This window comes from Cibotium barometz, chromosome 15, assembly GCF_041138505.1.
Source record: "Cibotium barometz isolate CiBa-2024 chromosome 15, ASM4113850v1, whole genome shotgun sequence".
Lineage (NCBI taxonomy): Eukaryota > Viridiplantae > Streptophyta > Polypodiopsida > Cyatheales > Cibotiaceae > Cibotium > Cibotium barometz.
In genome coordinates, this window is record NC_141060.1 from 34,275,034 (window position 1) to 34,284,757 (window position 9,724).

At 42.4% G+C, this 9,724-nt stretch overlaps 1 protein-coding gene across 1 annotated transcript; it reads right to left on the reverse strand.

The window, feature by feature from the left end:
* Positions 1-2,002: 2,002 nt before the first annotated feature.
* On the reverse strand, positions 2,003-6,852 carry LOC147631208 (triosephosphate isomerase, cytosolic-like). Its single transcript, XM_086809550.1, has 9 exons — positions 6,661-6,852; positions 4,961-5,036; positions 4,737-4,860; positions 4,492-4,576; positions 3,195-3,327; positions 2,978-3,072; positions 2,709-2,787; positions 2,491-2,573; positions 2,003-2,369 (listed from the first exon to the last, which is right to left on the reverse strand). The coding sequence occupies exons 1-9, from the start codon at positions 6,697-6,699 to the stop codon at positions 2,325-2,327; spliced, it is 759 nt and encodes a 252-aa protein (XP_086665676.1). The 5' UTR covers positions 6,700-6,852; the 3' UTR covers positions 2,003-2,324.
* Positions 6,853-9,724: the final 2,872 nt, after the last annotated feature.

A 9,724-nucleotide genomic window follows, 5' to 3' on the forward strand; every position in this document is an offset into this window, starting at 1 on the left:
GGGTTCCTCCTTAAGTACACCCATCATCGGGTTCAAAACTTCAAAGATTGTGGAGAGACTCTTGATCTTCAAAAAGTTATCTTAGGCTTGCTTTACCTGCCCACGTCTTCTTGATGTGCTAATGTATAGTCTTAGGCCTTAACCATTGCAACGGTCCGAACAAAAGGATCATCTTGACAAATCTCAAGCTTGCTCACTTGAGCTGTAGGACCATGTCCTCAACATTTCCTTTCTAAGACACCTTGTCTCATAGACACTTACTTGAGTCAATTAGGATAACTCTTGTTGAGAAACGCGGTGCCAAAGTGTAGCACTAGGAGATTTCCAAAATATTGATAGATCACAAGTCCTTCATCACCTTAAGATTTTGAAGTCTTGATGGCTAGACCAATTTGTGTGAACCTTGAGTTAAGCGCATTGGCGTGAACACAATTGGAAATTGAGTGACACCACAAGACTTGTCCCCCTAACCCAATTTCCAAAATGGTGTTTGAGCCATGGGTTGAAATGTAACCTCTAAGCCATGAGAGAAGACAAGTTGAGCCAGTGAGCCAAGAAAACATGGACAAGTTTGAGCTAAGAAAAAGTAGACAAGTTGGCACTTAGAGAGGGTGTTGAGAAAAGTGGTGCCAAAGTGTAACACCAAAAGATATTCACAAAATGGATTGACCAAAGGTCCTCCATCACCTTAAGGTTTTGGGGTTTGGATGGCTAGACCAATTTGTGGAAACCTCTTGTTAAACGCACATTAGTGTGGATACTGATTGGTGATCTCCCAAGACTTGGCTCTCCACCCAATTTGCAACATTATGAAATATTATCATCATCTCAACTAGCCATTGACCACATAACTTGGACATACTTGTTGAACTTGGTGGTAGAAATCCCCTAGTTCTTAAAACAAGCCTTACTGAATATTATCATTATCTCGACTAGACATTAACCACATAACTTAGACATACTTGTTGAACTTGGTGTTAGAAAACACCTAGTTCTATACTGAGAGTTCATGACTTCCAAAAATTGCAAAAAAAGTGTGCATGAAAATTTGACTCGTCACGATACATATTCTCCCATGAATGATAACTTTAGTACATGAACTTATTAGCAAAATGGTCCATTTACAATCAACAAATATCTTCTATTGAATTATGCAAGCCATCTAGTCCTTAACGACTCTCACAATTGTGAGTCCTCGATCAGATTTAACGATACTTTCCTTTTCTTATAATCATCGTGACAAGTGGCAGATAAGTGATATTTTTGTCGCGTTTTGAGAGTCTAATGGTCCAAACATTCAAGAATCGAATCCAAAACTCGAAGGGGAAGTGCCTCTGCGTGTGAACACCCTCCAAAGAGGCTTCCAACGTTTCAAATACTTGAATTTCCTAGGCGGTGGAACCAACATCAGAAGAGAATGAAGGGCTGTGTGGGCTGTGGAAAACGGAAGAAGAAGCTCCATAATTTTAAGAAAAAATGGCTGCAGCCCGCTCCTGTAGTGAAGGAAATGGCAACGGCCGACGGCGATATCTCCGTCGGCTGCACCGGCAGATGCTACCAGGGATGTGGCAGAGTCAATTCGTCTTTGGCATTGCAAGAGCATTGTCTCCTCTTTTTGCATAGATGATTACGAGAAGCTTTGCATTGTATGTCAAATAATTTGCTTAACCCTACAACCATCTTATGCACGTATGGGCTGTGATTGGCACCATTTTCTACCAGGCAAGGTCCAGCGAAGATGCTATCTATAAGCAGGCCCACGCTACTGAGATGAGGAATTGCTAGGGTAGCCGACTATGATGCTAAGCCTTTCAATTCATCGACAAAATGCTTCTTGATTACCCAGCTTCGACAGAGGGCTGGCCAAGGATAACAATGATTGCGTTTACCTTCACATTTTTTTCCCTAGTTAAGATTGAAGGGCTCATTTATTATTCGGAATTGTGCCAATGACACTATGCCACTAGGGTAAAGCGGGTAAAGATTGTTTAACATCCTAGACTATGTCAGAACCCTTTAAGCATTATCCAATGCAAACCAAGCTTTGAACCCAGGAGGGCATAAATCAGAGTTTGAGAGAGAGAGAGAGCACTTTATGCATTTGAGAGTTGTTGAGAGTGCTAAGGCTTAATTGGTGATGCCTCATGACTAATTAGTAATAAAGGCTTGTGGTGGTGATGGGCAACAAAAAGGAGGCTAGGGCAGTCTGTTGCCTGTCGAGCAGTAGGTTGGATTTCAATAAAAATCGATCTCTTTGACAAAATAAAAGTACCAAGAGCTCCATTTGCATACTGTTACCCCATGTCCCTCATTATTTGAATGATTTAACTTTTCACAAGGGCAGCTTTGATGATGTCGATAAACTCAGGCTGCAAAATTACCAACAAAAAAGGGAGGAACTCACCTTAGAATAAGCCCTACATGTCACAATTTTTATTTAGAAGCTTTAACAGGCAGATTAATTTTGACAGCAATGTTTGAAACAAAAACCTTCAAAGAAGCACCCCCAACAAGAAAACCATCAACATCAGGTTGGGCAGCGAGTTCCACACAATTTCCACCACTCACTGAGCCTGTAAACAACCAAGCACTCAGGTAAGTTTTTGGAATGAGACCAAGAACACGAGGATATGCACATTAACTCCTTAAACTGCCACTAAGTTTCCACACAACACTAGAGTTATATCATGAAAGAATGATGGCAATACCTCCATAAATAATCCTTACTGACTCAGCCACTTTTGGGCTCACATGAGCTGCAACCCACTTCCGTAAATCAGTATGCACCTGACAAATCCCAAACCAGCCAAGTGAGTTGATAAGGTGGGCTTATTATTATTTTTTGCATAGAAGACCTTGAAAACAATAGATGGGGCTAAATACAAACAGACAACACCTAAGGTGAACACCTTCCTTACATTTTCACACTTTCTGTTACAATCAAAACAATGAAAATAGAACAGAGATCAACACTGACATCTTGAGCTTGGACAGGGGTTGCAACTTTGCCCGTGCCTATAGCCCAGACAGGTTCATAAGCAAGAACAACATTACTCCAGTCATGAATTTTTCCTGCAGTATGACATAGATACATTTCATCAATCCATATAAAGGTCTGGACACATTATGGCCAGATGAGATGAGAAGAGGCATACAACAGGCCTTGCTGTGGAGTATAGTATGTGAGTTATAACCTGCAATAGCTTTTGTTTGCTCAGAAACAACAGTTAAAGTTTCCCCAGACTCGCGTTGCTCAAGTGTTTCCCCAATGCAAGCGATAACTTTCAGTCCTTGGCTAAGTGCATAAGCAACCTTGTCCGCAACAAACTGCATGGTAACCACAATACAAAAGCTAACATCATTGTACAAGCAAGATCATGACCACCTAGCCAAAAAATCTCAAAGCTCTTTGAGACTTAACCTAGAACAGATTACAAAGCTAGTTAGCAAAGGACATCATGTGACATGAAGTAAGATCCACACAATCAAAAACAACAAGCAGGACACTGGAGAACCTCAGGAATACTCCTAGAATAGGTAACTGATATGACCTCTCAGACAGAGGAGCATAACGATGCAAACAAGTTGCGTTTTCAGCTGCACACAGAGAACAACAGCCATGTGAAATGCAGCAGATGGATCAGAATTCAGGCACTCGTGAGCATAGAATCCATGCTTGGGATACTACGCTGCCAACCACACCGAGAAGCAGCACAAAGTCAACAAGTTTTACTACCTGCTAGCTCAAAGCAGCTTCCAAAGTGATGATTCAAGGGTAGCTGGCAGTACTGCCATAGGCAACTAAAAAGAGAGCAGCATCACAAGTGATCATTCAAAAACAGCCTACCTGGCTGGCAAATACTACCATTGGCTCATCATCTCCAGGTGTAGAGACTAGGGGGATGCACAACAAATCTGCCAGTGAACATAAGGTCTACTTCAAGCTCCAGGGCATTATGGGCATTCGGAAACTTTCTTTCCACAACCGTCCATAGCATGCATGGACACATGTGGCACCCACCCAAACGCAGATGCGCACAAGGTCATGCACACTGAGAATAAAAGAAGCATGACTGACAACATCATCACCAGGATCCATTTGCTCCTTGGTTTGCTCTTGCCACCATTCTGTTTTGTTCAACTCTTACGTGTTGGACCTCTTATCACCTCCTTGATGAAGAACAACTCTACACACCTTCATAATGTGACCATGGTGCACAACCTGCAAAATCTGTGGGTATGCTTCTGCTGCCAAGAGGTTATCATCTAATAGCCATCTAGCAGGCCAGAAACTTCTGCATCATGCAGCATAAAGCAGACCGGTCTCTTTCACTGAACAGCACAAGATGCATATGATACCCAGAAGAGTCAATCTTAAAGGAATTTCTAGGCTGGAATTCTTCTCGAATATCAGCCACAACAACATCAAAGGAGAAGCACTAGTAAAAATGAGCCATACTCCTTGAGGAATGCACATTGCAGGGGCCTTACCTCATTAGACTCTTTCAGCAGGAGCCGTCTCTCAGAGTGTCCGAGTATAACCCAGGGAATGTCTAAATTCACCAGCATTTCAGCACTGTATACAAAGCAAGAAACAACTAGATAGAATCATTAAGCATGTTCATAAGCACAAACATAATGAGCACCAATATTAAAGATAATACAAAAAATGGCAAGTTCGCATGATGTCATGCTCTAAAAGAGAGAGAGAGAGAGAGAGAGAGAGAGATTTTAACCTGATCTCCCCTGTGAATGCACCACCCTTTTTGACCCAAGCATTTTGGGCAGCCACAGCAAAATCAGGACGCAATGAGCTCTTTACTAGCGGCAAGAAGACAAAAGGAGGACTGATCACCACCTCTGCCAAAAACAATCATGAAAGTTTTAGTGGCTCAAACCTTTTTAAATCAAATAAAGCTTGGCATATGACAATGATTTCTTCCAGATAACTGATGCTCACCTACTTTATCTTCGGAAGGCACATCCCCTTCATTGAGAACATTAACAATCTTCTTTACCTCTTCCACAGTTCCATTCTGCAAAAGCAGATGAATAGCTCCATCAATGGGCACTTTAAGCTTGAAAAATAGGAAACAGTGCAAAAAGCAAAGCAAAAAATCACATCATCCTACTTGGTATGTACTATGGCTCACAACGTGAGCAGCAGGATATATTTTAAACCCATGAAACTCCAGAGTCCAAATCGTTAAGATTGTGAGCATGTCCCATGTGAAAGATAACTCAGGAAAATTAGAGTATGCATTGTACACAGTAAAACAGCCCTCTCAAAGGGGTTGGGTCCAGGGGTTAAACCTACAGCCTGGACAATCCTAATCTTGCTATAGGGCTAGGCTTTACACCTTAGCTGCCTTCTGGCATACAGGCCCCTGCGTCTGCACAACCTCGTCACTTCCATACACAAAAGCACAATGCTTGAGAGTGTCTAGACTCCCAATTTATGCAAGTTTTAAGAAGAATGTGCCTGGAAACTCTAAAATGGATGAGGATTACCCGACTCACTAAACATAGTAAGATACATGTCCATGAACCAATGGCTTCTTTTACTATGCAGGGGCACTTTTAGCTCATGGGCTTAGAGATAAAACTCGCACTAGAACAGAGCCAATACCTCTCGTGCTTCAGAGTGTGGAGAAGGCTGTACAGAATTAGAGAAGTCCAGGCGCCTCAGCATGGGCTACAATCCAAACACTCACTGCCCACTGAATATGTAAAAGCTAGAGTCAAGGCGGATAAATATTGGCCTCCAGCTCCCTGTGCAACAATAAGCAGGGTAACAAAGGAAACATAGCATTACACCAGGCCTAACGCAGGTATGTCATCCTTTTTGCCTTTGCCTTTGCCTTTGAAAAAGGTCATGACAAGTCTATTCACTCTCCATAATGCCTTGTTGCACCGATTTAGTGTACCACATACTCTTGACAGTGGGATAATTCATGTCCTGACAGTGCATGGTGAGCTCGATTGGTGAAACTATTAATAGCCAGATAATTTTGGGCTCTTGTTTGGCATGCATGCATCCGACAACCACCACATCTTTCACAGCATAGAAGCTATGCACTTCACCCCAGAGGAAATCTTCTAGGACATTACTAGCTGTACTCTGATGACACTTAGATGCAAAGGAAGGTGGGTGGGTGGCTGGGTGGGTCTGAGCACAGGAGAACACTCCTACAAGTTAAACAATCATTACAGAGCCAACCTGGCATGTGATGTTACCACTTAAAAAACATAGTCTCACATAATCCCTTAACCAAAAGAAATGTTATGCAGGAAACAAAAAACGTGCAAAAATAATGACTGATATCTGCCATTATCCCACTCATAAATCAATCATCAATCTGGTGTAGCCATGTAGGTATGCCTACTCATGCCATCTGATCAAACAGATTTGCGATCCGCCTAAACCCTAGAACCTGTAACACATGGAATTGCCAAACCCTGCATCATGCCATTTGATCAAAAGATCTATGATCGGCAAGAATCCCACAGTCGGCAACACACGAAGCTGACAAACCCTAAAATGCGCACACAAAAGAGAACCTACAAGACAAATGCAGGATTTAGGTAGGACTAAGTTGGTAGAACGCTTCACAAGAAATGCTGAAAAACAGGTTGTAGAAGCCAAGGAGAAGATCTTACGCATTTCCAGTTGCCTCCCACGAAGAACTTGCGAGCCATGGGTCCTCTTTCTTCTTTTCTCTGCTGCTGCTGCTTCTCTCTCTCTCTCTCTCTCTCTCTCACACACGCACACACACACGCACACACACACTAAGTACCACCCACCTTGCAAAATAACACTTGAATTAGCGGACCTTTCCTCACCCTCAACCTAAATGCAGCCACTTTGACGTCCGCTGGGCTTATCCTCTTTACACCAAACCCTACACCGTTGGTAGTTTGCTCTCAATCATAAGACCTATTTGCCACATCACCAAGACATTTCAGCCACCATTTTCCAAAGAATATGCTCACCCATAATTGAATATCTTGCTTCATTTTTATCCATTTAAGATAGAGGGGCTATTATAACCCCTCCCCAAGGTCCAAAGATATCACATTAGCCATCCATCATGTGCCCTCCCCACTATCGCGCCATGAGAAGAGGCTTTCATTTGCAAGATTGTCAAATTTGAACTTGATCAATGTCTTCTTTTTAGAAACTACCCATGAGTGTATAGTATCCTATTCGCACAAAATGTTTTAGTATTCTCCATTTAAAATGGCGCTAACAAGGTATACCCTTTCAAAAAGCCGCATCATCTCCACTCATGCATCCTAGCTCTCCTTGCAAGCGTACAGTCATCCCCTCCACGATCCTCCTGACTCTAGCATCCATCAGTACCCCTCATCTCGTGTGCCTCTTCTACCTATTGTTGAGATCCAATAGAGCTAAAGAGATAGCACCCTGCTAACTCAACAGGCAAGCCACCAACCGTGTAGGTGGGCAAGACAAACCCATCTCTAAGAAGGCAAGACACAGGCCCCTTGGCAACTCATGAGAGAGAGAGAGAGAACGGTCCACCTCCAAATCACACCCCATACCTCCCTACCCCACGGAGAGAAACAAAGCACCCTTTCACATGAATACAAGCAAAGCTGACCATGCAACCAGCAAGATGATGGAGTTCTCAAAGAGAGAGAGAGAGAGAGAGAGAGAGAGAGAGAGAGAGAGAGAGAGAGAGAGAGAGAGAACATGACCATCATCAAGAAGGTACAAGCAAGGGGCATGGAGCAAAAGAGACTCTAGTATGAGTGACTAGACACAAAGAAAGAGAGAGGCAGTGAGATTGGATGTCAAAGACATGGAGCAAAAGAGACTCTAGTATGAGTGACTAGACACAAAGAAAGAGAGAGGCAGTGAGATTGGATGTCAAAGACAGAGAGAGTACAAGCGAGTTTGGAGAGGAAATTAGCATTCATCTCCACATGCCCAACGTACCTTTCTCGGAAGACTAGCCAACATTTCTTTCTACTAAAATAACCTTCTTACACACCCCTTACACACAAGCTACTCTGCAACCTGATAAAACAATGGCACCTTGGGGAGCTTATTTAGTTGAACCTAGATTTATGTTAAGTTTAAGAGCTACATATGGGAATCAGGAGCTACCTTCTCATTAAATAACTCACATTAGCACATCGTGCTCTAAAGATTTTGCAACTAATAAGTAAATCACCCTTATTTTGGAGGTGGGTAATTTTTCACGTTAAGACCTTAGAGGATATATTTGTTCATTTTAAAAATTAGTAAATCGCTCTTATTTTGGAGGTGGGTAATTTTCCACCTTGAGACCTTAGAGGATAGATTTGTTCATTTTAAAAATTTGTGGATTTTCCTATAATATCGGGCCATTCAAGAATATAGAGCCTGGTGATTCTACCCTTTATAATCTAGTGCACCAAGCCAATTGCATGGCACGAATCCCTTTGCCCTCATACAATTTATGCCACCACAATAAGAATTTAAATCCATGTGCATACTTAGTTGTTTCAAGATTTATTTCTAGTAAACAGAGTATGGTGGGGTGTTATAGCACTCATCTCGAAGCAACCCCATTAAGGATGGCTCCTCTATCTAGATCATTGGTGAGTACTATAGAGTGATACATGCTTGAGGTTCCCCCCTTTATTTGTGCCCACACATCTTCATGTCAATGGAATTTGAAACACACATTCACATCCGTGAGTCCCCCTTGCACATAACAATCATCACATGCAATAATCCACATCACCATTTAACAATAACTTACAATACCTCCATGTAAAACCGTTCAAGGCTTTGACCAAGTGATTCATGTGATTTTGGTACATTTGGAGATATCTTTATTGTCTTGCAAGCCTTGGTAAGAGGCACTTGAGATCTTATGACGAAGAAGGCAAAGTTTGAAGCTAACAAGTTGGTGACCCACGCGTTGCTACGGCATGAAGTTTTTGCTTGTATCCAAATGCGCATACATATGTATATGTGTATGCAAGTGTGTAAATGCGTGCATGTGTGTATGCATCTATGTATGTGGATGTGTGTGGAGTAAGTGTGTGTGCATGTATATGCACGTGTGTATGTGTGTGCATTTGTGCATGTGTATGCATGTGTCTATGTGTGACCCTCTCACATAGACGCATATGTGTGTGCATCTCTCTCACATGCATTCTCTTTATGTCTCTATCACGTGCACACACACAACCCTATCACACACATGCACTCTCTCTATTCTCACACGTCTCACATGCACACTCTCACACACACACAGAAACTAACTCTCTCTCTCTCTCTCTCTCTCTCTCTCTCTCTCTCTCACACACACACACACACACACACAGAAACTAACTCTCTCTCTCTCTCTCTCTCTCTCTCTCTCTCTCTCACACACACACACACACACATTGTGTGTGAGTACGTGTGAGTGAGTGTGTGTTTGTATACGCATGTGTATATTTGTGTGCACGTGTCAATGTGTGACTCTCTCACATAGATGCATATGTTTGTGTCTCTCTCTTACATGCATTCTCTCTACGTTTGTCACGCGCACATACACAACCCTCTCTCACACACATACACATACACATACACATGTGTCAATGTGTGACTCTCTCACATAGATGCATATGTTTGTGTCTCTCTCTTACATGCATTCTCTCTACGTTTGTCACGCGCACATACACAACCCTCTCTCACACACATACACATACACATGCAAATGCA

Coding starts and splice junctions, on each gene's coding strand:
- LOC147631208 (XM_086809550.1), bottom strand. CDS start 6,699: ATGGCTCGCAAGTTCTTCGTGGGAGGCAACTGGAAATGC. Junction 4,861..4,960: donor GCCTTCCGAAGATAAAGTAG/GTGAGCATCAGT, acceptor TGTTTTTGGCAG/AGGTGGTGATCAGTCCTCCT. Junction 4,577..4,736: donor GCATTCACAGGGGAGATCAG/GTTAAAATCTCT, acceptor CTTTGTATACAG/TGCTGAAATGCTGGTGAATT.